This window comes from Podarcis melisellensis (assembly GCF_964234715.1).
Source record: "Podarcis melisellensis genome assembly, chromosome: 15".
In the NCBI taxonomy this organism is placed as follows: domain Eukaryota; kingdom Metazoa; phylum Chordata; class Lepidosauria; order Squamata; family Lacertidae; genus Podarcis; species Podarcis melisellensis.
The window spans coordinates 16,067,915-16,095,909 of record NC_138532.1 but is presented as its reverse complement, the minus strand read 5'-3'; the positions used below and the strand labels follow the sequence as shown (position 1 = coordinate 16,095,909).

Genomic DNA, 27,995 nt, shown 5'->3' with positions numbered 1-27,995 from the left:
GAAAAGAGAATACATATACAGGAAGACCCATAGTTCTCTTCACCCACATTCACACACTTTATAGCTCAAGCAAGTAAACCGTTATTAAGTGAAGGGTTACAGAGATATTAGTGCTGAACATTATCTACATCTTCAATCCACCTCCCCAGGAAATTAACTCTTCCAGTTCTAGAATCCAGTCAGTTTAGTTCCACGCTGTATATCTTTGATGAGGGCAACACAGGCTTAATAGAGATCCTCCTCATACAGAGCTTGGAACACAAGAGGCACCAGGAGAAAGTTGGAGCGGAGAGCTCGTTTTCACGACACAGTCTTAGGAGCCCACTGCTAATGCTGAAGCACCAGACTTTTAACCAGGAGACTTAACCAGCAGGCTGTAAGGCTTGGAGAAGCAGGCCTGGCTGTAGTCAGGCAAAATAATAATAATAGCAATAATAAACAAGCCAGAGTTCCCTTGGTCTCTCTCTCCGTTTCCTAAGCCAGTTACGCAGCCCTCCTGGTCTTCAGTCAAATCCTAGCCTCTTTTGGGTCACAGTGCACTAGAAAGAGAAGCTGATTGCATCACTCGTTCGGAGAGCCAAGGTCAGGGGACTGAAGGACACCCACCCACCGCCATCTAAGTGCTCCGTTTTGTGTGTATCAGCAGCTCACGCTGCAGGCCCGCATCGAGTACTGCAGCAGATTTGCCCGGAGGAAGGTCTGTGATGAGGGTGAGCTTGTTGAAAACGCCTCGGCCAAAATAATCCGCAACCACAGAAAAGCTGTCATTGGAGCATTTCATCTGTAAGATGGAACAAACAAAAGCTTCACTTTCGTGGGCGTTTGGGGTGGGAGATTCTATCATTTACTATACATTTTAGAAAATGGTTTGCCTCTATATGTTCGGCCACCTCTTGAGATATCATTGTCAAACTCAGCACAATGATTCCCGAGGTGGGGCAGTAGACTTTGTTGGTGTTTGGGCACAGACACCATTTTGAACCAAGATGGTGGACCGAAACATGACTTTGGCATGTCTTCACCCAACATCTAGAGTTATGGGTTCAAACACAAATTACACTACGCATTTAAAACAACACAGTATTCCCCCCCTAAAAAATCCCAGGCAGGGCTGGGCACTCCCCACCAGTTGGATATAAGGTGTCATAATAAACCAGACTGAAAATCCAGCCAGGGAGCCCCACCTGGTGCTGGAACTGGTCATGCAAGTCCCGCTTCTGCTCTTGAGCGCGGATCATGTCCATGACTTTGCGGTTCTCTGGCAAGCAGGTGGGACACTCTGACCCACTCTCCGAGTAGCTCTCAAAGCAGTGCTGGTGGAAGGAGTGGCCACACAGAAAGTGAACTGAGGGCAGCTCCAAGGCACTGGTGCAAATGCTGCACTTAGTCTTCTGGAAGATCTTGGGACTGAGAAAAGGAAACACACAAGGGAAGGGCAAGGAAGAGAGATGGTTTTCAGGGACACACAATGTGCAGAAGCAACAGCAACACATTCCGATGATGCCCACATTGCACTTGAGCATCAAGCTTCTCCCCTGCCCTGGATTCCAGGATTGCTACAGCAGCTGTAAGTAAACAGCAGCTGTACTCTGGAAGCCTGGCAGATGAATGAAGTCGCCTTTGGAGTCCCTCCCCGATCCATCTCAATCGCTTCCAAGGAACCACCTGGACTTGTTCATCACACTGCACCACCAAACAGAGCACAATGAGCAGAAGGCAGGAAAGTGGCATGTGGTGATGTCTTGCTCCCTCTGGAAGCCGCGTCTTATGGAGGTCAGACAGGCCCAGCAACATGGACTGCGTCTACCTGCTTTTGAGCTCCTCGATTTCCTTGCGGATCCGCTTAGTCTCCTCCCGGTACTTCTGAATCCTCTGCTCGTCCTGCTCAATCTGGCGGCTCTGCTTCTGCAGCTTGCTGACCAGGTAATCCTTGATGACAGACAGGGTGGCTGTGGAGTTGTGAGCCAGAGTCTGCACAACTGGACAGAGGGGGCAATCCATCAGCACAGGGAAGGAGAGGGAGTGGGGCAATTTATAGTACAGCTGGGTGAGCACAAATCTACCTTGTCCCTTCAAACCACAGGGGAGGGGCCCTTCAGCATTCTCTGTCCCATTCCAAAACACTTCAGACCCTTTAACGGCCAAGATTCAGATAGCAAAGGACAATTTAAACTTGTTATCCATTGACAAAGGGTGGATCAGATAAACAAATAAACCTTCAGCCAAAAGCATCACTGGCGTCAAGAGTAAGAGCAGCATTGTGACGTTAACATATGAGAGAGTGTTGGAGGTGAAATAGTTAAACAGACTGCCCAATCAGGACCTGGGGGTGGAGTCTGTGGGACTATAAAACCAGCTCTGGGAGAGGCAAAGGGGAGAGTTCATTGGGGAGTTAGTTGGGTGGTTGGTTGGAGTGGGAGTGAATTGGGCTAGAGTTGTGGGTAGGGTGAGTTAGTGCAGCGAAATAGGCTGAGTCAGGAACAGTTAGGGGCTAGGCAGACAAGTATATATCTGAGAGGTGGTTTAGTGTGTGAAAGCAGGTAGCAAAAGTTATAGGTCTGGATAGGCACCCCATGAATGTAATTGACAGATACCGTTTATGAAACCACATGCTTGTTAAACTGCAATAAATAAACAAAAGTTTTTGTTTCAATTTAACCCCGACTGGACTCAGTATTGTCCCAGGTAGGGCCTGGGTGGTGGCAGCGAGAAATAAAGTGGTGGCACAGGGATCAATAGATGGTGAAACATTCAGGGACCCTGTGTGATCACCACAGAAAAAGAGGGCAATTTAAACTTGTTATCCATTGATAAAGGGTGGTTCAGAAAAACAAATAAACCTTCAGCCAAAAGCATCACTGGCGTCAAGAGTAAGAGCAGCATCTGGCCTCCATAGGGTCTTGGAAGGCAGGTCATTCTCATAAAGGGAGAGGCTGAAGGGAGCCCTGGATTTAACTAGCAGCTCTTTTGCTTGAGAGACTGGTTTTAATTCCCAGCTCTATCCACCCCAGAAGCTTCCCAAAGTCAAGCCTCTCAAAGAGACAGCCTCAGCCACCCCCCGCCTGGAAGTGGAACCTCCCTCACCCAGCAGGGGCGGCATGAGATTCTTGGTCTCAATGTGCTTGAGCACAGCTGTGATGTACTCTTTGCAGTCCTCCTCCTTGTGGGCGAAGTAGCCGAGGGCTTGTTCCCAAAGGCAGGCCTCCTGGTCTCCGTACAGCTCACAGACTTCCACCACCTTCTTGTACTGCTCGTTCTGCATGTGGTAGTGCATGATCTGCTGGAAACTGGGGGAGGAAGAGAGAAGAGGGCTCTTTCCAGCAGGAGGCCACATATAATGCCCTTGAGCCCACCTGCTGCTCTCCAAACCTTCCTTAGCTACATAGCCTGGGCACAGATCAACCAGGTCCAAAACCTGCACATAGGCTGCAAAGCCTGGTCTACAATATCCAGCACCCTCCTCATTGGGGAAGCTCCAGAAACCCTCTTCCAACCCCCACAAAGAGTAGGAGGCTGCTGGTGCCTCTAGACTCACAGCTTGCCCTGTTCATAGAGGTACAGGACACCATCCTTGAAGTTGTGCATCTGGCACAGGACCAAAGCCTTGTCAAAGACGCTCCGAAACTTCCCACTCTTCAGCAAGGAAATGGCTTCGTTGTGCAGCCTCTCTTTGACCTACACGGAGCCCAAAGCCAAGAAAACATCAAGCTAATAAGCAGAGCTCTGCAGCAACTGGATCAGGCCAAAGGAGGCCCATCCAGTCCAGTATCCTGTTCTTACAGTGGCCAACCAGATGACATAATGCAAGGAGAGCTAAATGCAACAGAAGCACATTCCTGCTCTTGCCCAATGATTCTGGAAAGAGCATGCAACCATCAGGAATAATAGCATTGCCCTCCATGAATGTGTCTAATCCTTTTTTGAAGCCATTCAAGCTGGTAATCATCACTAAATCATGGTGTGGATTCCGTATTTTGTGTTCCATCTTCCCATTTCTCTGCCCTGAATCTCCCACTATTCAGCTTTGCTGGATAATCCCAGGATCAAGAATTAGGAGATGGGCAAAGGACAAGGGTGGCTACGCTTCATTTCAAGAGTCTGATCCAGACACACACCTCCAAGCAACTGTTCTGGCACTGCCCCAATAACCCTCCAACTTTGGCAGAAAATAATGATGAAACAGACATACTGCTGTGTGGTGGGTGGGCCCTAATTGGGTGTTTGTGTGGGTGCAGACTGTCCTGTTCCTGGTCATCCAACTGGTCATTTGGTGTACAGAGAGGAAAAGATAATCTCCACTTCGCAGTTTTCTGCATAGATCAGCTGTGTTTGTGTGTGCAGGCAACAGATAGTATCTGGTGAGCATCCACCCCTGGAACGCAGTTCCTTGCCCCCTGTGAAGGTTGACCAAGGTTCAATGTGGCACTCAGGCCAAAAGATGGGTTAGCCACCTGTGTCACAGACACCTTGAACCAGAGCCCCATGAATTGGGCTTTTCTCTCTTGCCAGCCAGATTTTCACCAGGCAGGTCACCCAAGACCTTGCTGCCAATGGCTTCCACCAGTCAACCTCCCCTGGGCACAACTAGAAATTTGACCCCAAGCGGATGGAGGACTGACCTGTGGATCCTGCTCATGCGCCCAGTTCTGGAGGCGGAGCTCCAGCAGTGTGTCGTACACGCCCTGTGGAGAGTCTGGCTGCACTTCTGACATGTGCTCTAGGAAGGCCTTCAGCTCCCGGGAGTTGTTGGCAAAAATGGGAATGAACTCATCAGGATTTGCCTATATTACAAAGAGAGAAGAGAGTGGGGAAAGGCAGGCAGCAGCCAGCCTAGATGGAACATTCTGTGTCTCAGTTCTCCTGGCAGAATCTTCTGCAGCCCCAGATGTCCCAGAGCTCCCCCCACAACACATGTGGGGAACCTTTGGCTCTCCAGACGTCGCTGAACTACAACTCCCACCAGCCCCAGCAAGCAAATGGCCAGAGATGATGGGAGCTGTAGTTCAGCAACACCTGGAGGGTCAGTGACTCCCCACACCTGCCCTACAAGGAGCCTAGCAAAGACTGGCTGGTGCTCAGGACACAGCAAGTATCAGCAAGTGCTATTGCAATAAACCTGGTATGAGGTACCATATTTTTCGCTCTATAGGACGCACTTTTTCCCCTCCAAAAATGAAGGGGAAATCTGGGTGGGTCCTATGGGGCGAATGCAGGCTTTCGCTGAAGCTTGGAGAGCAAGAGGGCTCGGTGCGCACCGACCCCTCTCGCTCTCCAGGCTTCAGGAAGACATCCGCAGCAGAGCGCCCCGCGCGCCAGACAGACATCCGCAGCGTGGGGAGCCCTGCGGATAGCAGCCTGCCGCCGGCGGGCTTCAGGGCGCCCCTCGCGCCGGGCAGACATCGGCCAGCCCCACAAGCTCGGAGGACAGCAGGGAGGCGCAGCGCCGCCATCCCGCTGTCCCTCGACCTGGTTCGGTTTCCCCGACCTGCTTTTGGGAGGGAAATAAAGGGGGGGAAATTCCCTTTATTTCCCCTCAAAAAAACTAGGTGCGTCCTATGGGACGAAAAATACGGTATGTGTGTCTGTTTGTATGGGGAGAATGGCTTATCTAAAAAGCAACCAGACAAGCAAAAACTCTGGAAGCCACACAGGTCTGAGCCCTTTGCTGCCTCCCAGAGGTTGTTCAACATTCCTGCCATCCAACCAGTTCAGTCGGTAGAGCATGAGGCTCTTAATCTCAGGGTTGTGGGTTTGAACCCCACTTTGGGCAACAGGGGTTGGACAAGATGACCCCAATGGTCCCTTCCAACTCTACAGTTCTATGACTCTTTTTCTCCCCCACAATACCCTGCAGGCTATCACCACTGAGCCTGCTTGCCCAGACTGTATTTTACACTTAGCATTTTGTTCACTTAATGCCTATTACTCCTCATCCCCCTGCTCTCCTTGGTGAGCACCACCCTCAGCTGCACAAGCAACAGGCAGCAACACACACACACACACATACACACCACCCCAAATCCAGCCGATACCTTCCTCCCTTCCAGTGCTCCAGGACCCTCACGATCCCCCACCGGCTGGTAGTTCGTGCACAGGACCTTCAGGAGCTCAGTGGTCTCATTCGGGACGTGATGCATGAGGATCTTGCCGTACCGCTTCATGTTGCTCTCGGCCTGCTCAAAGGGCAGCTTCCCGATGTAGCGCAGGGCTTCCTGGTAGTTCTGCACAAGAGAAGGACAGGGGATAGGAGAGAGAGGTTGCTCTGGAGCCAATGTGTTGGCCTTCTGCCTTCAAGCAGAACAGCTTTCCCAAACCGGGTGCCCTCTGCATGTTTTGCAGGATAACTCTCCTTATTCCTAACCAGCACAACAGCTGTGTGATGATGGGGGCTGATGGGAACTGTAGTCCAAAACACACAGGGAAATGTGTGCTGCAGAACCATCACACATGGAAAGTTTGTGAGATAAGTTTGCCAGCTCTGCCCCTCTCACCACCGTTCCTGTGGGTCCTCCGCATGCTGGATGCTGACCTTGCAAAGCGGGGAGCCTCCTGTACTCAAGGAAACTCTCCAATGCATTTTAGAACCCTGACTTCGGAGTTTAAAAGTACACAGGGAGCCTCAACAAGTACAAGAAGCTCAGAGCTTCAGACAATTGGCCTCCAACTTGGAGGAGGGCAACAGGAATGAAAATGAGGGGGGCAGAGCTAGCACTCCCATCCCCATGCCCCCCCTCCACCAGTAATATTCTACGTGCTGATAGGACACCTGAAGAGGGCTTCTGAAACCAGCATGGATAATATTCCCAGGGCAAGACAGGCTGAGCCAACTTCAGAAGGAGAGCCCAGTTCCCCTGTATCTTGGGGTTAGAACTAAGTATTTGAAGAACTACCTATAGTGAGATGAAAACGCGAGCAGGACTTGAAATATGAGCAACAGCGTTCATTATTAAGATAAATAGGTTAACATGGATGTACAGTCGTACCTTGGTTGCCAAACGCATTGGAACTCGTACGTTTCGGCTCTCAAACGATCAAAAACCAGAAGTGAGTGTTCCGGTTTCCGAACGATTTTCAGAAGCCGAAAGTCCAGCGCGGCTTCTGACTGGCTGCAGGAACTTCCTGTAGCCAATCAGAAGTCACACTTTGGTTTCTGAACGTTTTGGAAGTTGAACGGACTTCAGATTCTGTTCGACTTCCAAGGTATGACTGTATTGGATAGTATATGTAAAATATGCAGCATTCAAGGGTAAATGTGGAAACCATAGAAGGGGAGGATGAAAAGTCAATTGATAATATACCATAATATATGGTCTATGTTAAAGGTTTTTGTCAGTCTGTCTGTTTGTTTTTTGTGAAATTCAATAAATAATAATAATAAGGAAAAAGAGCTAAGCAGTGTACAGTCCTGCCTTTTATTCTCCATGGCAACAAGTCACACAGCTCCTCTTGCAAAATGCAGCACAGGAGCAGCCGCTCCACTTAATGTAAAAATCATGGCAAGCCCTTTTGAACTTGCTGCTGCAGCCTTGAGACCCCAAAACATTTAACAACTAAGAAAGTGTTCGTAACAGGCCTAGTGAAAGACCCACGGGAGCCGGCAAGTTACCCACCCTTACGCTAGTCTAATGCCTCTTTGTCTGCCATGTGGGAAAACAGATGTACACAGTCCCAAACTGTGGACACTACTATCCCCAGTGCAAAAAAGGGAGAATGTAGAGAAGCATGGTCATCACACACACCCCTCCCGAGCCAAAGCGCCTCTCAGGTTTGTCCAGCATCCAGATGCACTCCAAGAAGTCAGCTTTAAAAGCTGTAAGTGAAGCTCAGCACCAGGCAGGCTGTTTGGCCTCACCTTGATATCCTCCAGCTGGATCTTGAGGTACCACTCGTGGTGCGCATGCTTCTCAGCCAGGTACACGGCGTGGGAGTAGCAGCCTGCCTGGCGCAGAACCTTGATGGCTGTCTCCACATCAAAGTGCACCTCGCTCTCACTGGTCTGTGTAGGGGAGGACAAAGCAAAGAAGGCATTCAGAAGGGGCATGTCTACTGAGAAAGAGGAATGCCTCTGTATCTCTCCCATGAAACCGTAATATATTATGGCTGGAGCCAGAGGCAGCAGGTTGCCCCCTGAGACAAAGAGAAAGCCTCTGCTTCCTATGAGGTTAAAAAGAAATAAGCTTCTCTTCCTGCAAAGGGAAGACTTCTGATCCTTCTCAACTCCAGGACTGGAGGAAAGCACCCACCCAACCTAAAGCAGCCAAATGAAGGGTCCTTCAATTACCTGTCAGGCTCTCTCAATCTCTGCACTAGGAATGTGGAGCAGGCAGGCACCAAAAGTTGGAGGATGGCTGCTCAAGCACACAAGCCCATTGAGGCATAATGCGGAAGGAGGAGCCAGCGCGCCAGGGCATCCACACCCTTCCCTGTTGTACCTTGATGAACTCCTCAAGCTTGGATATGTCTTTCAGCTTGGTGTAGCAATTCAGCAGCAGTGTCGTGTGGTCTGCGTTGGCCAATGACTGCAGGTGGAGCGTCTGCAAGTACGCAGTCAGGTTGTGTATCCTCTGAGCATCCAAGAACTTGCGGATGACGTAGGATGGCTCTAGTTTCCCAATGGTACTAGGGAGAAAGAGGACCCCATGAGGACCCTATTCCAGGTAGTCAAAAGCCAAGAGAGAAGATGAGAAAGTGTGCATGTAAGCCCAACCTCGCATCTGGTTCTACAGAATATCAGAAGGTGCAGCCACAATTTCCAACACAAGTAGGGCAAGGGGAGAGGAGGTGGCTTGGAGTGCCAAATTAATTGGGCAGAGTGGAAATCAAGTGGGTGGAAATCAAAACTTGTAGTTCTCACAATTTGGGGCTGGAAAATTATCTTGGTCTGCCCCTCACATTGCCAAAGGTAGTGCAATCTGCTGATAAGCACCTCACAATCTGAAAAGCCAGGAGCAACCACAGATAGATAGGCATTCCCTATATACTATCTCAGTAAATAAATCCCAGTCCACTGAGATCCAGAGAGCCAAACTTCATTTAGATGTGCCAGAGCTCACCAGGGCTCTGTGTGTTTGCAAACCACATTTGGATGGATTTAGTTCCCATCTCATGATGAATTCCCCGGTGAAGCAATTCAGAAAGGAAGCCAACAAGAAGGTGGCAGGTTGGTCAGATTAAAAAATCCAGATTTGTGCTACCCAGATGCTTAGATAGCAAGGCCTCTGGTCTTTCTTCTCACCCCAACATGGCTGTAATGGAAAGGGAGGGAGGGAAGGAGGGCCAAAACTCCCCTATCCTGCCTACCGAATATATTGCTGAATGGCGCCATCGTGGTTTCCCTTGTTATATAGATGGTCTCCATATTGGCGAAAGATCTCAGACAAGCCGTCACTATCCAGGTGGTGGCTCCTGGCCAGGTGAATGGCCATTTCAAAGAGGTTCTTCCTGAAGAGCATCTGTTGGAAGAGAAGTGCTTGCTTGCTTACAAATGTTGATGGGAACAACAGGGTTTTAAGGGTAATATTGACTATTCATAACTATTGTTCCACGGAGAGCTGCTTAATTACTGGGGTCCTCAAGTATGGAATGCATGCTGATGTATTGTTTTGTGAATGAATAATGACACACATTTGCAGCTTTCGTAACTGTAAGAGGAGAAACAAGGGGCTCTAGGCCACAGCTGCTCCCTCCCCTCTGTGCCACATGGCACAGATGCTAGTTCAGAGTCACTTCCAGCTCCTTACTCATGCTCCCTACGGAGCAACAGCAGACCACACCAACCTCCCATAAACTGGAGCCCTCCAAATGGTTGGGGCTAGAGCACCCCATCAGCTCCAGGCAGCACAGGTGTATGATGCTGGAACTGATGGTATTTGCAGTCCAAATGGTCTGGTGTAGGGCAACGTCTGGGCTGCAGGCAGCTGTGAATAAGTTTTGCACCTCAGAACCCCACTAACCACAGAGAAGGAAGAAGCGACCAAGGTCCCTTGCCTCAAGCTTGGTTTGCGTGTCCTTCTCCTGCAGTGCATGGAGCTTCCCATCTCTGGTCAGCACATAGAGGCACCCCCACTCAGCCAGGACATCCACCACGTCGTCAAAGACAGAGCTGTATGCAATGAACTTGTTGCCCAAATCATAAATATTCAGGATCTGCTTGTCGGAGTTTTGTGGATCACTCCCAGCAAATTCCGATCTGGAGTACAGAGGAGCAAAGAGTGAGGGACAGCCTCAGAGATAGTCTTTTAACTTTCACTCACAGGTCAGGAGTTCCCTTTTGTGCACTGGATGAAAGAATGGTCCACACTCACAGCCTCAGAGAGTCTCAAACTGCTTACTTAACATTTCCAGGCAAACGTTAAAGTCAGCTGGCAGAGCCCTCTGTGAGTACCTGATGAATCTAAAAAACTAATGACCAAGCTTTTGCATTCCAATGTATAAACTGCATCTGCCTCCTATTTCTCCCCCACGATATGTACGTCAACCTAACTATTTCTGAGCCTTGGATAGCACAACATATTGTTACGATATAGAAGCAATGCAGCTGCAAACTGCTAGCTTGAAAGCAAAACATAATGGGAATGTTGGGACTGCAAAGACAGAAATAAAGGCATGTAAATACGTTTCTGTCTATCTCTTTCCCCTGCCAGGGGGCAGGAAAGAGGAGGTGTGTTCTTCTCACGTTTGAGAAGAATCGCCTATCGAGACCTCGCCTGGATCTTGCTGGGGAATGCAGCCAGGGAGGTCAACAGGGAATCATGCCGGGCGCCTGGGAGAGTTGCCAGTTTCTCCTGATAAAGGCTTGATTTCCAACACATATTGCCTTGCTGCAAAGTAGGGTTTCCCTACCCAACCCCAACCCCTGCACTCATCCATTTGGACCTTCCAGCCTTTCATGACAGTCATCACATTCTCAAGATTACTTGTACATATCCCACTCAGCATACAGTGGTACCTCGCAAGACGAAATTAATTCGTTCTGCGAGTTTATTCGTCTTGCGGATTTTTCGTCTTGCGAAGCACGGGTGCACCGTTTTAAGAAAAAGTTTTAAGAAAAAGGAAACAAACTCGCAAGACGTTTCGTCTTGCGAAGCAAGCCCATAGGCAAAATCGTCTTGTGAAGCAACTCTAAAAATGAAAAACTCTTTCGTCTTGCGAGTTTTTCGTCTTCCGAGGCATTCGTCTTGCGAGGTACCACGGTATTCAGAAAATCTGAAATCTGATAGGAAGCTGGAAAGCCAGATTTAACACTGCCTGCAAATAGGGATTGGAAGGCCAAAAAGAAATCCCATGAACACACAATGGCTTTCTACTGCTCTCTCCTACAGAAGATTACCTAACCAGAAGCAATAAATAATTTCACAGCAACCACCTTTACCCAGATCCCACACCCCGAGTTTTTAAGAGGCCAAAGGAAAACAATTCAACAAGTTATTCTGTCTTGCAGCTCTGTCTTACTTTGGAGAAGGCTTCCGTTCCTTGGAAACAATGACAAGGTAGCCCCGATACCAGTGGGCTATCAGCTTCTGGCCTTCAAAGGCAAAGCAGGGTCCACGCTCATCTGGCTGGTACAGATATACACATTCATCTCCTGCCACAATGAACTGGAGGTCCTGGGAGGGATCGCTGAGTGTGGAGCAGCGCAGCCCACAGCCACGTGTATCCAATTCTAGCTTCGGATAATCCTTCACTGAAAGTGTGTAACACTGCAAAGTCCACAAGGAAGAGGACACAATGAAGCTTGGAAAGCCACAAGAATAGCTCAGATACTGGGATGGAGCAGGGAATGACACACACACACACCCCTGGTGGTCAACCAAACATCTTACCTGGATGTTCTCTGTGGTGGCAACAAACAGATGTGTTGTTTTGCCAGACTGACGGAAGGCAAGGCCTGTAATTGGGTAACTGCCTTCATGAAGGATCTGACTTTTGCTGTGCCGATCTCTCGTGATGTCCCCTTTAGTGAGCACAACGCTCCCATCTGTAAAGCCTACAGCAGAAATGGGAAAGGGTGAATGCTGCATTCCAAGAGACACCCTGGGAAAAAGCAGGCATTCTCTGCCATCGGAAGACATCAGGTAAGTCCACCAAATGGAAAGCTGAATTAGATTAATATGAAAAGACAGGGGAGTACTCTCCCCAAAACAAAGTAGATCAATTTCTCCTTTATGATTTTATGTCTGTAACTCACAGCAGCAATTTCATTTCCACTTACCAATGGCCATGAAGTTGAGATTCTCATGGACTGTGAGGCAGGACACAACTGTAGGCTTGTTGCCTGGTATTGCAGGGAAAATCCTGGTGCACAGAGGATTCCCACCATCACGCTTCTCTAGATTCCAGACTTTGACCTACAAGTTATTATAGGGGGCTTGTTGAGGAAAACCACCACAAGTTGGACCGATTCCCTTCTTATCTAAAAGTAAGTGCTACTGTGCATATAAGGTGCACATTTCCCCCTTTCTCCAGTCAAACTCTGGGACCAGGAGTGCAGACATAGCTGCTGTGGAAAGAAAGGAGCCACATTTGCTCTCCTAGCAGAAAGTCACTGCAGGGCAAATAGGCAGAAGGAGCAAGACACCCTTCTTTTGATTAGGCTTAAGCCAAACACAATGGTATCTCTGGTTGCAAACAGGATCCGTTCTGGAGGCCCGCTCACAACATGAAAAGATCGTAACCCGCAGTGGTGCATCTGCTCACGGCAGGTTGCAATTTGCCGCTTCTGCCCATGCACGTGACATTATTTTGCGCTTCTGCGCATGCGCGAGCAGCAAAACCCGGAAGTAACCCTTTCCGGTACTCCAGGTCGCCGCAGGAAGTAACCTGAAAAGAACGTAACATGAAGCGGACATAACATGAGGTATGACTGTATGCGCAAGTCAGAAAAATACAAAAAAGCCAAAATTCCTGAACACCTGAGTTAAAGTCTTAGGTGACAAATAAATATTTAAAATTCCTAGATTCCAGCAGCAACGTTTTGAAGAACTGGTGGCCCACACTTATCTCAGCCTTGTCATCACAGAAGACTCCTCCTTCCCTACAACTAATCTCGCAAATGCTTTCTATCAAACAGAAAAGTCCAGCTTCCCTCAAACCAACTTACCAAAGGGTTAATACCTTCTTCATCCTCCCCAACTGAAGCCAAGATGCTGTGCTGCTTCAACTGGTAGAGATGTGTCACTCTCAGCTTATAAGCTTGGAAGCTGCTGAGCTCAAGGTTGCGCAGCAGGAACCATATCTGCCCTTCCATATGTAGGTCTGAGTTAAGGAGTCCTCCCCATAAGAGAGCAGAAGGCATGGAAGGCTCAGTGGTTTGCTATTAAAATCTTTTATCGCACTATGTTTATATCCCATCTTTCTTCCATGATGGAACTCAAATTGTTTCCGCAGCTGCCTCCCACCCACTGAACAAGACCTGCATATCTGAGCTGGGTCAAAGGCTGGTGGTGAAGCACCTGCTTTGCATACAAAGGATTCTAGATTCAATCCCTAGAACCTCCAAGTAGGTAAAGGCTTCTACTTTCTGTCTGTTGGTCATCATAGACTCAGAGTGCCTACCTAACCTGTGTTTGCCCAGATGTTGCTGGACTTTTAACTGCCGTCAGTTTGGGCAATGGCCATGGTCTGCAGCAAGGATGACAACTCAGTCACCACGATGTAGGCAACACTGAACTGGCTGAGCCAATGCTTTCATCAGGCATCGCCTTATGTTCTTAACATGAATAAACCCACGGGACGGAGAGGAGGAATGCCTTCAGACTTTGGCAGAAGGCGAGCCATGGGTGCATCTTACCCAAAACTCGTGTCCGCTTACCGAGACAAAAGCCCTGCCCAGGCAAGCTGGTTGAGGGGAAAAGAGCACTCCACACACGCTCAGAGGCACCCTGCCCGCCCCCCGCGACACCACTAACAGCAAGGATATCCCCGAAAACGAGACTGCCCCGGCCCGAGTCGCAGACCGTGATGCCCGGCGGCAACAGCACGGGCTTCCCATCAGGCTCCGTCAGGACATCGCGGTCGAAGAAGCCGAAGCGGCGCCACTGCAGGTAGGCCGCCATCTTGACAGGTAGGCCCAACTCCGGAGGAGAGTCATGTGACCATGCCGCTTCCGCGTTGCGGCTTCTCTTAGCGCTGAGGCTGCTGGGGTTTGTAGTTCGCCGGGTCTCTAAACCCCCGCCCTAGTGCGCAAGCGCAGAGAAGACCCGCAGCCCTTGCGCCGCTGCCCCCTTGTTTTCACGCGGCGGTATTGCAGGCATCCCCGCTGAGCCCGCAGGCGTGTGACTGTGACTGACTGGCGGGCCGGCACAGATCAGAGAGGTGCTGGGGGTGGCCGAAGGAGAGCGCGCAGTCTGCACGTGCTCAGGAGCTCTCCGGTCAGGCCCGTCGCTGCCACCGCCACGCTGGGAAGCCCCGCCCCTCGGCCAATGACCGCGGCCGCTGCGCCCGGCGGCCGAGACGTGGCCCAATGGGGAGCGCGCGAGGGGAGCCGCCGGGCCAATGAGCTCGCGCCGCGTCCGGCTCCGGGGAGGGAAGGAGGGCGGAGCGCAGCTTTCGCAAGGCAGGGAGTCCGGGAGACCGGCCGGCCGAGGGGAGAGAGAGAGGGGGGCAGCCGGAGCGGGAGGGAGAGAGTCCGCGGAGTCCGAGCCCAGAGCGAGCGAGCGGGCAGGGAGTCCCCGGAGGGAGCGGTTGGCGTGCCGGGCCGAAGACAGCGGCGTCCCCCTTAGAGGCGCCCGGGGGTCGGCCTCTTCCGCGTGGGGGTGGGTGGACCTCTGGGTCTCCAGGTGAACCTTGGCGCCGGGCCTCGCCGCCGTTCCGGGTCTGTCGGAGGAAAGTGCCCACGCCGCCTCGCCTTTGTTTCCACATCGGGGTTTGGCGGCCCTCGATCGTCAGGATGGCTCCAGCACGCGTGTGGCCGCTGCTGCCCCTCCTCCTGCTGGCTTCCCTGCCTGCGCACTTGGGTAGGTGCTTCTCCCGCCCCCATGGAAGGACCTGGGAAAGATCTTGGTGGTTTTGCAAGTTGCCGAAGAATCAGGCTTGCTAAGCGGAGTTGGGCAGGAGCGAGCCCTTTGGTCGCGTGGTTTGATCCGGCTCGTCTCAGAATCATAGAATGGTGGAGTTGGAAGGAAGCACTAGGACCATCTAGTCCAGGGTTTCCCAAACTTGGATCTCCAGCTGATCTTGGACTTATCATCCTTATCCTTTAGGACCAATGGTCAGGGATGGTGGGAACTGTAGTCCAAAGACAGCTGGAGACCCAAATTTGGGGAACCCTGATAAAGCCCAACCACCTGCAATGCAGGAATCTCTTGCCCAACATGGGGCTCGAACCCACAAGGACTGAGCTATTCACCTAGTGGTGTCTGAAAAGCTAACGTGTATCTTGTAGGTGGGCGGGACGAAACTGACCAGCAGGAAGGGCCGAGTGTTCCTTGGACGCTTCTGTGCACACCTTGAGGTAGCCCTTAGGTGACAGTCTGTCATGTCCCTGAGAGTGAAAGCATTTCCATTTTAGCTGGTGTCGGACTCATTATGAACTACTGGAATGCGGAAACTGGCCGTAGGACAACTTTTCTAAAGGATGCAGCTGATGCTGCACTGCATTTACTTATTTATTTGGTGGTGGCATGTTTCATTTGCCACCTCCTGTAGAAAATGTGTGTCAACATTTAAGCCTTACAAAATGTGTCGCATAAAGAAAGGAACCAGTTGTACATTCTTGCATATCTTTTTTTTTTACCAGTTCTTGAAAAGAGGCACTTTCAGTGATGTAAATGATAGCCCATTTTAGGTTCAGAGACCATATTAGGAGAGGTGTTGATTATGGCAGGTCTTGCTATAATTTGCAGGGAGCTTTTGGGGGCCCCTGGATATTACATTTATTGGTATTGATATGGGGTCCATTGGCCAGAATAATAGCTCCTTGTTTTTGTAGGCGTCCAGCAGAGGTTCAGTTTTTTTTATTCAGACCTATGCCATAACTTGTGTTTACCAAAACTAACTTTAAAGTAAATAGAGAGCCATTTTTCAAAATAAAATTGAGAATGTTATAACCCCTTTTTCCTGGATTTTGACTCCAGATATTTATCTGCCATTTGTAACCTCTAGGCTAGGCTACTAAATATTTGGCATGGGGGGCACTATCCTTGGAGATTTCATACTTATCAGCTGGTGCAGAATAGGGCAGGCTGTTGAGTTATCAGGAACATGCTAGCGATTTATGTGCCATTGTCTGCACCTCCAGGTAGCCTTCTATTGCAGGATTCACAATTCAACCTGGCTGGCATTTGATCCTGTGTTTGAGTGGTTTGGGCCCAATGGGTCTTAGAGGCCAGGTGCCCTTTAGAACCAGTACAAGGCCTCCCTTGGCTATGCTGTCAGTGCCGCATGTCCATAAGGCACATATTGACTGCCTTGAAGTCTGTTTGGAAACCACCATTCATACCGCTAGATAACTTATGTTGGACTGGGCATTATTGATTGTATTACGCCTCTGTGATACCAACCACAGTGGCTCGCAGTCCATTTTCAGGTCCAGTTCAAGTGCTGTTTTTCACCTTCAAAACCCTTCATGTCTTAAGGGCAGGCCTATTTAAAGGACTGAGTGCTTTCATAGGACTCATTAATTCCATAAATTGATATATTCATTGGAGGGTCTCTTGTAGGTTCCCCCATATCTGTGGTGAAGCAAGTAGCTACCAGAGAGAAGGCCTTCTGGGTGGGTCTCTGGAATCTAGTTTATTTTTCTTTTAGTAACAGGAAAGATGCCTCCTAATTTCCATGTAGACATAGTTTTAATTCTACTGGTTGCTCTTACTACTTTGTAGCTTTTAGCTTTATAATTTTATTTACATTTTGATTGTGTGCGGGTTTTTTTGTATTTACTTCCTATAAACCTCCCTAGGAATATGGTTGAAGGGTGCTTAAAAATTCTTAGCGATAAAGAGATATTTTGAGATGTTTCCCTACAAATGAGATGCTCTGGATGATACAGTACTGTGAAACTTTCTTCTGGTGGAATCCTCCGGTTGTGCTGTAACACATCTGTGTTTAGACTGGCTTTTTGTTTCTTATCAATTCAGCTAAGCATTAGAAATTAGAAGGAGGCTGGAGGGTATTGTCTGAGGTTCTTACTGGAAGAAAGTGCATTTGACACAATACTTTTGTTCCACAGATTCATTGGCTGTGATGTCAGTGGACATGGGTAGTGAATCTATGAAGATCGCCATTGTGAAGCCTGGGGTGCCAATGGAAATTGTCTTAAACAAGTGAGTGGGCTAAATATGTGCTGCAATGAATGTGACTGTGGCAATAACTGTTTTGGAGGGCTTGACACATCATAGAATTGTAAAGGTGCCCCAAGGTTCAACCAGTCCAACCACTTACAGTGCAGGAATAAATCCATGTCTTAGTGGTGCAGTACAGAAAATATGGAGCAGCTTCCCATAGGTGTAACTTTCTTTTGCCCTTACTTATTGTTCCCTAATCTCAGATGTGGTTATTTAGAAGAGACTCCAATGTGTTTCTCTTCACTTGTTCCAGTGCTGAATCCTGGCATTAAAAACCAGTTCTGCATTTCTCCAAGGAACCCAGAAGTTAGACCCCATGAATTTCTGGGGCAGGGCCATTGTGCAGTGACAGCGCACCTGCTTTGTTTGTAGCAGGTTGCGTATTGAATCCCAGGCATCTCCTTAAATTTATTAGGTACCAGACGACAGGAACAGTGTGCCTCGGTCTGAGGCCCTGGAGAACCACAGCAGACCTGAGTCAGAAATATTGCTTCAGCTGGATGAATAAATAGCCTAGCCTGGTTATTAGACAACTTCCTATCTCCCCAGGAAACAGTTCTAGTTTAATTTTTCTTGTTGTTCTAGGGAATCTCGGAGAAAAACACCAGTGGCTGTAACTCTAAAGGAGAATGAGCGCCTCTTTGGTGACAATGCTGTGGGAATGGTAAGTCCCTTAGATGTCCACTCACACATCCCCTCTGCTTTTTCTATACCAAGAGTATTTATTTACATACACGGCTTGTTCTTCTGGGGTCCTGTCTCTGCTGCACCTTCCTCTTTACACTTTCAGCTTCAATAACATGTTCCTCCCCACTGAGATTTGTTGAAGAGACAGTGCTACAAGTCCTCTTTGGCAGTTTAGCTCATCTTCCAGAGAAGGACTTTTCCAGTGCTGGCATGCGGTGACTTTTTTGGTTTTGGAAATGGAGGATCCTAAATGCCACTTTGGGTATTTTCAGTAGTTCAGTTGTTGAGGGTTTCTGGCGTGTATGCCTTTTAAAAAGAAATTTATGGGGGATAGGTGAACATTCCAGAAGAATCAGCATGGTTGTGTGTTTTTCCTGTTTTTTAATAGGGCATCAAGAACCCAAAAGTGGCTTTCCGGTATTTCCAGGATCTCCTGGGCAAGCGCATTGATAACCCACAAGTGACCATGTACCAGTCACGATTCCCAGAACATGAGCTGGTGAAAGATGCAAGGAGGGAGACAGTCAGTTTCAAGCTGTCAGAGTACGTTTCCACTTTGAGGTTTGCCACGTGGCACTGCTGAGCAAGAAAGGCTGTGGCATCTCTCTGCAAGCCACTTTGGGCGTACTGCTGCATAGATTTGGTTGGCCAAATGCCATGGTCAGCTTGTATTTGGTATGTGCCCTGATAATGGGCAAGTGGTTTGTGGAAGTGATGAGGCCCACCCATGCTCAAAAGATGCATTTCACAGCTGGGATCAGGAATTTAGAATTTATCATTCTTGTTCTTCCTTGCAGCAAATTGCACTATACTCCAGAAGAGATCCTGGGCATGGTGCTCAACTATTCTCGGGCACTGGCAGAGGAATTTGCAGGTTAGAAATGACTCTTGAGTGTTTGAGGCACAAAAGTTGTCTTTCCTTCTTGGGTCAGCAAGCATATGAATAAAAATGAAGAGGCACCTGAACCAGGAGCTGACACCATACCTCCTCCTTATCTTACAGAACAGCCTGTCAAGGATGCTGTTATCACTGTCCCTGCCTACTTCAACCAGGCAGAGAGGAGAGCGGTCCTGCATGCAGCAAAAATGGCAGATCTCAAGGTTTTGCAGCTCATCAACGATAACACAGCTGTGGCTTTGAACTATGGGGTGTTCCGAAGGAAGGACATCAATGCTACAGCCCAGGTGCTAGTAATTGGAGGGTGTGTGTGGCTCGGGAGGGGGGAGGTTTTTACCCAGGGCTCAAGCTCATTGTGCCTCTGTAACCTTACCTAGAAAACACAGGGAATTTGGGCAGGGCAGTCTTCTTGGTCAGTGAGAGTTGCCTGTTTGAATCCAAACTTTTATGTACAGATTCTGCATTCCCCTAATTCCAGCTAGCCACATACACAAGCGAGCAGGGCCCACTCACCTGTCAGTCATCTGATATTACTATGAAATCTAGTGACCAACTTATCCTTTGTAGCAAGGCAAGCTGTGTTACCAAAGCCAAGCTAAGTTTCAAGTTAGTACCTACTGGCCAATAGGCAGTGACTCCAAACCTGCTTTCTGCAGGGATTGGCTCTCTGGATTCAGCTTCCTCTGGAGAACTTGGTTGCACATCTGAACCACTGGGCTTGGAGTCACCAAGACCATAGGCCTGTTAAGAGTTCCACATGCCTGCTTTGTCAGTTGATTGCTGTGGACAGAAACCCTCCCTTGCCAATGCACAATCTGGAGCATTCTTCAGGACTCCCAGTATAGCATCTTGTCAGCTGCATCTTTACCTGTCTCCCACCTGACATCACACATGACATCTTGTGTGGGGCTGGTGGGCATACTTGGCAGAAAATAGCCTCATGGGCCGAATTTGGACCCTTGTTAGGTCTAATTAGGCCTGCGGGCTGGAGGGCTGACCCACCTCTAGACCAGATGAGCAAACAGTCTGACTTCTTCTTATTATTATTATTCCCACCCATCTAACTGAATTGCCCCAGCTCCTCTGGCAACTTCATACTCTTGTATATATTTTTAAGCTTAGAGACGGCTGATCTGACTTCCCACAGACATTCATGTACCATCCTTCAGACTGTGATACCTCCGTGCCTGCTGTTGCCTGCTGTCTTTAGCATTGGTTCTTTATTGATTTCCAGAATATTATGTTTTATGACATGGGAGCAGGCAGCACTGTGTGTACCATCGTGACTTACCAAGCAGTGAAAACCAAGGACTCGGGAACCCAGCCTCAGCTTCAGATTCGGGGTGTTGGGTAAGAGCTTGATTCTTGGAATTAAATTTGCTAGGGAGTCAGGAGAGAGCAGGATATCTGAAGTAGAAAGGTCCAAACTGGGAGGCGTATTGCACAAAGCAGAATCAAACAAATGCATAATGGATCATGTTGGCTAGCTGCAGTCAACATGCCTCCCCCCCCCTTCTTTTTAAAGTGATTTCCTGGGAATTGCAAATGTGGAAAGTGCTATTGCATTTGTTCCCTATTTGACGGTTGCCCATAAGCCACTGTAAGATTGGGATGCTGGTTTGGATGGACATGTGGTCTGATCTGGCTGCAGGGCTCTTGTGGAAGGATGTTTAGAAAACCAAAATGCTGGTTTTGGGGTGGGAGGGAATAGAGAGATATCAAGCTTGTTGAGAGGAGTGGTAGCTGGAGAGGTAGTTACTGGGCTTCATCGCAAAGGGGCTGCTGGCTTGAGTAGCTGCTTCCACTGCCTACCTCGTCCTCCTCCTCAGATTTGATCGCACACTGGGGGGGCTGGAGATGGAGCTTCGCCTCCGTGACCATCTGGCCAAACTCTTCAATCAGCAAAATCCATCAAAGGATGTCCGGAAAAATCTCCGGGCCATGGCCAAACTGCTAAAGGAAGCCAATCGCGTGAAAACAGTACTAAGTGCCAATGCTGACCATGTGGCCCAGGTAGGTTGTGTGTGTGTCATTTGGTGTGGCCTGGGTGCATGGAAAATGCCTAACCTTCGTAGTCTGCTATAGTCAATTGTAAGCAGCTGTCTGCTTACATGTAGATGAAAAGCTTCTACATTTCATTAAGGTCTTAGCCTGTTTTGAAGGCACAGTAGAAGCAGTGTGCTGCCTTCAGAGAGGAAGTGCTGGATGTGTCTGTGAGATAAGATGCTCTTGGTTTCTCTCCCTAGATTGAGGGCTTGCTGGATGATATTGACTTCAAGGCCAAAGTTTCACGGCAGGAATTGGAGGAGCTGTGTTCTGATTTGTTCCAGCGGGTTGCAGGACCTGTGCAGCAGGCGGTCAGCAGTGCTGAGATCGGTTTGGTAAGTGCGGATGGTTTTGTTACAAGGTCTCTAGTTTTCACCAAACAGCGTGAATTCCACAGCGTAGGCCATGGTGGGAAGCACTTACTGCTCCTTCCAGGCCACCTACATCTGTGCAAGCAGAACTCGTAGATTCAGAAAATGTAACAGAGTTGAAGCTCGAGAGAGTCAGACCCTGTTATCTTTCCCCAATTCCCAGAATGAAATTGACCAGGTGATCCTTGTCGGTGGTGCCACTCGCGTCCCAAAGGTGCAGGAATATCTGCTAAAGGCAGTTGGCAAGTAAGCATCAGCCCAGTTTTGGTGGTACTTTCTGCCTCCCACCCCTCAAAATATTCTCTGTCCAGAGCAGGGTAGCATCTAATAATTCTTCTGTTGACAACACAGGGATGAGCTGGGCAAGAACATCAATGCAGATGAAGCAGCTGCAATGGGCGCTGTCTACCAAGCAGCTGCCTTGAGCAAAGCCTTTAAGGTGAAGCCTTTCATTGTCCGTGATGCAGCTGTTTTCCCCATCCAGGTGAGCTGTGGTTCATTATCAAGTATCAGAGTGCTGTGGATTTCAGGGAGAGGGTTGGTAAAAAGCCTGTCTTGGCATTCTGTCTCAAGCAGCCCAAGAAAAGTGCTGATCTTTGTCGCTTAATGTTGGCATGCAATTGGCTCTCCTGTGTGGTAGAATCTGGAAGAGGTACAGTCTGTTCTTTATCCTCTCCTAACCTTAGGTTGAGTTCACCCGTGAGGTAGAAGAGGAGGATAAATCCAAAAGCCTTAAGCACAACCGGCGGATCCTGTTCCAGCGCATGGCTCCGTATCCCCAACGGAAGGTCATCACCTTCAACCGATACACAGATGACTTTGAGTTCCATGTCAACTACGCGGATATGGGCTTCCTGGGTGACAGTGACTTGAAGTGAGTGCAGTTGTGGGTCAGCCACAAAAAACAGAGCATGCTGGCTCTTGTTTTCCTTTTCCCTTTTGTTATGGTAGTTACAGCTGCCCGGGAGTTTGGTCTAAGGAGCGAAGAATTGATGGGGTTGCATAAGGAATAAAAGCAGAACATGACAGAGGGAGGAATAGCTGGATATTACTCTTTATTGAACATTTGATTGTTTTGAGGAACTCTTGTATGTGGTAGCTGGAAGTCCCTTTTACTTATTTTTGTCACCTTTTCCTTTATCTTTCTATTCTGTTATTATTTTCTTAAATATTCTTTCTCTGATATTTATTTTGTGTCTTGTTTCTGCTTTGGTCTGGTCTTCTATAGTATTTTGAAAAATCCTAATAAAATCATTTTTTTAAAAAAGGCTTAACTTGACTCATGTCCTCAGAGTTTATGATTCTGCCTGAACTCAGGTTTATGTCAGTGGCTACGGCTTTGGGAACTCAAATTTGTTCTCGGCTGTTTGAACTTGTACCCTTGCAGCTGAGTATCCAGGAAATAAAATACCTACATTACTGCCCTTCGGTGTTTCTACAAGGTTTTGTGATTTCTGTGGTAGGGCTAGAGAATGGGAACAGAAAGGAGGGGTGGTCAGCCGCTGTGCTCACCCATCCCAATGTGTGTCCTTGTGTGGTTTCTGCAGAGCTTTTGGGTCCTTGAACCTCACAAGGGTGAAGCTGCAAGGAGTGGGCGAGAGCTTCAAGAAACATTTGGATTACGAGTCCAAAGGCATCAAGGCTCATTTCAACATGGACGAGAGTGGTGTGCTGAGCCTCGATCGTGTAAGTACCGCTTCAATGCCCTTCATCTCCGGCTCACTTGCTGGGCCTTCCAGTCTCATTCTGCTCCGTGTGTTGTCTCCCAGGTAGAATCTGTGTTTGAGACTCTGGTGGAGGACAAGCCAGAGGAGGAATCCACGCTAACAAGTGAGTTGGTTGGGTTGCAGCAACAGCTCTTCTCGTACCATATAGGCAGTTTGACTTTATCTGCCCCTTCCCAGTTTTCAGCATCACTTTGAGTGGTCGGAAATGAGACCTTTCCAACTCTTTGCCCCTCAGCTTTACAACCAAGCAAGCTGGGGTTGCAGGGACTGGTTCCTTGCGGTGGGGCCTCTCTGTTCTTGGCTACCTTTAGTAATCAGGTATGCTGGAGAAACAAGGCAGTGTACACACCAGGGTACTGTTGGCACTCAGAGACATGGAGGTTTCACATTCGTTGAGGGTATTGTAGTTTTTACAGCTGCAGGGGCAGAGGTGGCCTGTGCTGTTTTGCCAGCCAATACCCACCCCAAGATTGAGAGGCTACCACATAGATTATGAAGGCATTCACTAAGCAGAGACAAAGATCTGTCCCTTAGGAGGGGATGGGTCAGGTGGCAGACAGGAGCTAGGTTTTCTGTGTGTAGAACCCAAACCTTTCTTAAATATGTTTCTTCTTTCGAGCAGAGCTTGGGAACACCATCTCTAGTCTCTTTGGAGGAGGGAGCCCAGTTCCAGAAACATCTGAAAACTTGACTGAGACTGTTCAGGTGAGCTCTGTTCTGTGGCGCGCCTGCCAGCAAGATGCAGGATTTGAGCCTAATGCAAATGTCATCAGGGACTTGAAAAGGGGTACAAATATGAAAAAAGATCAGGGGAGGATCCTGGTCTTAGTCTCAAGAGTTCTGTGAACCTGTTCATTGGCACTGTGTTCTTGGCTAAAACCATAATAAATACTTGAGTCAGAAGGAATCCATGACAAGTGACTGTCGCGGCAGAGCTTGTAGCTGGACCTGCGGGGTCCCTTCAGAGTCACGCCTGTCTTGGCTGAAGAAGCCTAGCTGCGCAAGGTTCTTATAACACCCTTGGGAATTTCCCCTCTGTTGCCCAGGAGGAAGAGGAGAGCCAAGCGGAAGCGGGTAAGGAGGACCAGAAGGATGACAATGGGGCTGCTAGTGAGGAGGAAGAAAAGCCGCCAACGCCATCTCCATCTCAGGAAAAAGCTGCTGAAGATGCTTCAGCTGAGGACCAACAAGAGGAAGGAAGAGAGAAATCAGACTCCCAGGTGAGCAAGCAGTGAGGAGGGTCACTGAAGAGCCTCCCCCCCTTTTTATCCAATAGGAGACAAATGAGAAGGCGTCTGTAGGGGTGAAGTTATTGTGGGGAACAGTACTTTTTCACGCTTCAAATCCCCTGAACCACAGTTGTCTACTTATTGGAGAGGGTGGGAAACTTCCTTTTAAGGTCTGATACCTATGGGGTTGTGTGAGAATTCTCCTGAAAACTTGGCATCCACATGGTTCGGAGCCTGTTTTTAGGTTGGCGGACTCTAGCTTCTGGAAGTGATGGCTGAATCCAGGGCCATTACAAGACCTTTTGCTACCTGAAGCAAATACGGTGGTTTCCACCAACAACAAATTGTACATACAAACTCTGACTGGACCAACAGTTGAATTTTTTATTTCATCGTTGCCAGTGGAATAATGCCCTCCACCAACCCTGAGGGCAAGAGTAGTTATGCAGGTACAGATCTTACAACAGAAAGATATGGCCAGGGAACTCGGAAGGAATGGGGTTGGTAGGTGGCTGTTCCCAGAAGTTAGCACTTGAGGTAGTTGCCTCTCTACCTAACGGCAGGGCCGGCCCAACTTAAATTTAAAATTAAAGCAAACCTGTCAAATGTTGGCTCTAGCTGGTGGCTGAAAACAGCCCTCTGTTAGTCCTGGAATTGCTCCCATCTAGGAAGCCCAAGAAAAGACAGATACTGGGAAGGATGAGGAGCCTACAAAGAGCCCCGAGGGCAATGGTGCCAAAGCAGCCGAGGAGGAGGAGAAAAAGCTGAAGCCGCCAAAGAAACAAAAGCTGGTGGAAGAGATTGCAGTGGAGCTGGATGTGAATGATGTGCCAGAGTTGCTGCCAGAAGAATTGCAGGACTCCATTAAGAAGTAGGTGGATCTTCAGGGCTGCCTCTGCCCCCTAGCTGTAGGCTGGGATGAGACTGCTTGCAGTCAGTGCATGGGGACGTTTTTTGTCTTCTCCCATTCAGAGAAGGTTGTGACCTTGGGTACCTTGTTCTTCCCAACTTTTTCTAACATCAGGTTGCAAGAATTGACTGAAAGAGACATAGCAAAGCATGAGAGGGAAAAGTCAGCCAATGGCCTTGAGGCTTTCATCTTTGAGACTCAGGTAGGTCCTTTCATCTTTGAGACTCAGGTATGTCCCAGGAAAAGGATCAGAGGGCATAGATGGCTTTATAGGGTTCATCTTGTTGCCGATGATCCCACCCCCATAAAATTATTTCTATGCTGCCATTTAACTTATGTGTATCTTGTCTTTTGTGTAAAGTTGCAGCACTATTGCAACTTGAGCTTTAAGAAAATTTGGAATAGGTCAGGGAGGCTGCTGTGTCGCCTTTGGCTAAATTTCTGTCAGGAGGACAAGCGAACAAAGCCTAAGACTCCAGTTTGATGAATGTTCCCATAAGTGACAAGAACATCAGAGAGATTGATTTTGTGTGTGTGTCTCTTTTACCAGGATAAGCTACAACAGGAGGAGTATAAGTTTGTTTCAACAGAAGAAGAGCGAGAGGAAATTTCCAAGAAGCTGAGCGAAGCTTCCGACTGGATGGAAGAGGAAGGCTATACAGCCACAACTAAGGTTGGGGCACCACTTTGAACTGCCAATATCTTTTCCAGGGGAAACTTCTCTGTATTGTTAGGCTAGAGTTTGAAGATTCTCAGAGTGTGTTTCGTGTGGGTTATCTGGACTACAGAAGTGTCTTTCCTTTGCTAAAAGCATTTTGGAAATTTTAGCCAGTACATTTTGTCAGAATCGGAGAAGCGGAAGCAGGCGACTTGCTATGGTTGATGAGAACAACTTTAAACTTCCTTGATTGCACTGTCTTCTGGGCAATGCCAAAGTACTTTGTCATTCATAGCTACAAACATTGTGTGGGATTCCCGTGGTATGCATGTCTGACTAACCTGCAAGTGTCACACTTAGTGTGTCTCCAAGCAGGCTCAGTTTGTGGATCTTTAACCCCTACTTCCTGAATTTCTAAACCATCAGTAATCTTTGCAAGATGATATATGTGTCCGAGGCAGAATTTTCGTTTTTTAACTTCTATTCCAATCCACAGGAGCTGAAAGAGAGGCTCTCTGAACTGAAGAAGCTGTGTCGGAGTCTTTTCTTCCGTGTGGAGGAGAGAAGGAAGTGGCCAGACCGTCTAGCTACCCTGGAAAGCTTGCTCAATCACTCCAATATTTTCCTCAAGTACGAGCAACCAAGATGTCTTTAGTAGGAGAGGAGAGGACTTGGGTTGGGGCAGAGGGAATTGCCTTACTCACACTAGCAGCTGAGATCAGCACTCTCTGGACCCAAAGGGTGTGCATGGGGAGCTGTGCAATGCAGCTGTTTAAAACTCAGCAAGGCAACCAGGAGACAAAGAAGCAGTTCACTTTCAGTGAAACCGTTTTTGGTTGTACCACACAACAGTTTTATTTTAATAAGCCTTGTTCTCAAGCTGATAGTGGAACTCATGGAAGAATAGCTACAGGTTCCAGTGCTGTAGCTTCCTCTTGCTAAAAGTTATACATGAAAATGGTCCCCATTTATGAGAAGTTGAGATTCTTAGCACGGAATGCTAAACTCTTACCCATGAGAGTTGCTTTCCAAATCTCTGCTACCTTGAAAGGAAGTAAGGGTGCATATAAAGAACCAAGATAATTACACATGTGCATGCTGCTATAAGGGTGTGGTGGAGTTTGCTTTGCTTATGGAGGGCTGGTATTTTGCCATAGCCATACATACTGGGTTTTTTTTCCTTTCCTTGAACAATATTTTACATTTTTTTGTGTAGAACTTCAGTTACTGATTCCATATCTTTGTCACCAAATAGAAAGGGAAATTGTTTGAGGCAAAATAAATTGGCATTCATGGTCACTGGAAAAAAACAACCTGCTTTGTAACCATCTCCCGAAGTTTCACCTGTTGTCCATCTCACTTGTTAACATGGTTGTCAAATTCAGCAGTTGAAATTAGCTAGAAATGTTCTAGCCTAGATATTTCTGTGCTGCATCCTGTGTCCCAGTTGTCACTTTTCCTAGAATAGTAAAGCTGAAGGTGTTGTCTTTAGCAGTTGTTGTTGGCTGCACAGGAGCCAGTTACACCAACTGGAGAGCTTTAATATAGTGTGAAAACTGCTTCAGGGCAAGAGGGAGACACATTTCTCATTCATTTTTTCAGGGGCGCTCGCATGATCCCGGAGGCTGATCAGTTATTCACAGAGGTGGAGCTAAGCACCTTGGAAAAAGTTATAAACGAGACAACGGTAAGAAGGGTCACAAGGAGTGCAGAAAATCTTTTCAGTATCCAAACTATGTGCGTTCATGCATGTGCATGTCTTGTCCCTTCTGCTCTAGGCTCCAAAAGATACCCCTTTTGGTCTTTTTACTTAGAATGTTGTGATTCAATTCACAGGTAAACCTAAGAATCCTGCCAAAATACAGTCAGCCCACAACTTGTGCTTGCTTTATGGAGTATGGGGTATGAATGAATGAATGAATGGTTGTAGAAATGGGGCTCAGCAGAGGCCACGTGGAGCTTTCAAGCAGTGATTTTGCATAGAGTCGTGGCGTTGTGTCAGGTCAGAAGGCCATTGGCACTTGGTAAATGAGCAGCACCAAACAGGGCTGGTCTTATCAGGTGGAGCCTAAGGATAATATTTTTTTCCTGGGTTTGTTTGTTTTAGTTGTGGAAGAATGAGACCCTGGCAGAACAGACCAAGCTGTTCGCCCGCCGAGAAGCCTATTCTGCTTTCCAAAGACATTG

The 27,995-nt window shown here is 48.3% G+C and overlaps 2 protein-coding genes across 2 annotated transcripts; one reads left to right on the top strand and one right to left on the bottom strand.

The window, feature by feature from the left end:
* Positions 1-33: 33 nt before the first annotated feature.
* Positions 34-14,379, bottom strand: VPS11 (VPS11 core subunit of CORVET and HOPS complexes). Its single transcript, XM_081889664.1, has 16 exons — positions 13,919-14,379; positions 13,100-13,248; positions 12,212-12,347; positions 11,823-11,986; positions 11,452-11,699; positions 9,988-10,189; positions 9,301-9,452; positions 8,433-8,619; positions 7,853-7,996; positions 6,033-6,221; positions 4,620-4,781; positions 3,536-3,675; positions 3,085-3,287; positions 1,808-1,979; positions 1,185-1,407; positions 34-781 (listed from the first exon to the last, which is right to left on the bottom strand). Exons 1-16 carry the CDS (start codon positions 14,052-14,054, stop codon positions 617-619), a joined length of 2,772 nt encoding a protein of 923 aa, XP_081745790.1. The 5' UTR covers positions 14,055-14,379; the 3' UTR covers positions 34-616.
* A 150-nt stretch (positions 14,380-14,529) lies between these two features.
* HYOU1 (hypoxia up-regulated 1) lies at positions 14,530-27,991 on the top strand (the record flags this gene model as incomplete). The annotated part of the gene is given in 23 exon segments (XM_081889519.1): positions 14,530-14,954; positions 17,168-17,261; positions 17,868-17,946; positions 18,358-18,512; positions 18,767-18,843; positions 18,973-19,154; positions 20,102-20,217; positions 20,697-20,880; positions 21,114-21,248; positions 21,448-21,530; positions 21,636-21,768; positions 21,971-22,158; positions 22,832-22,970; positions 23,054-23,114; positions 23,634-23,716; positions 24,058-24,231; positions 24,909-25,111; positions 25,265-25,352; positions 25,701-25,823; positions 26,305-26,438; positions 27,411-27,495; positions 27,916-27,954; positions 27,956-27,991. Coding segments are annotated over 23 exon segments (2,658 nt in total), but the record flags the coding sequence as incomplete, so codon positions are not given.
* Between the last annotated feature and the right edge of the window lie 4 nt (positions 27,992-27,995).

Coding starts and splice junctions, on each gene's coding strand:
- VPS11 (XM_081889664.1), bottom strand. CDS start 14,054: ATGGCGGCCTACCTGCAGTGGCGCCGCTTCGGCTTCTTCGACCGCGAT. Junction 12,348..13,099: donor AAGAAGGTATTAACCCTTTG/GTAAGTTGGTTT, acceptor AATAACTTGTAG/GTCAAAGTCTGGAATCTAGA. Junction 11,987..12,211: donor TCTCAACTTCATGGCCATTG/GTAAGTGGAAAT, acceptor TTTCTGCTGTAG/GCTTTACAGATGGGAGCGTT.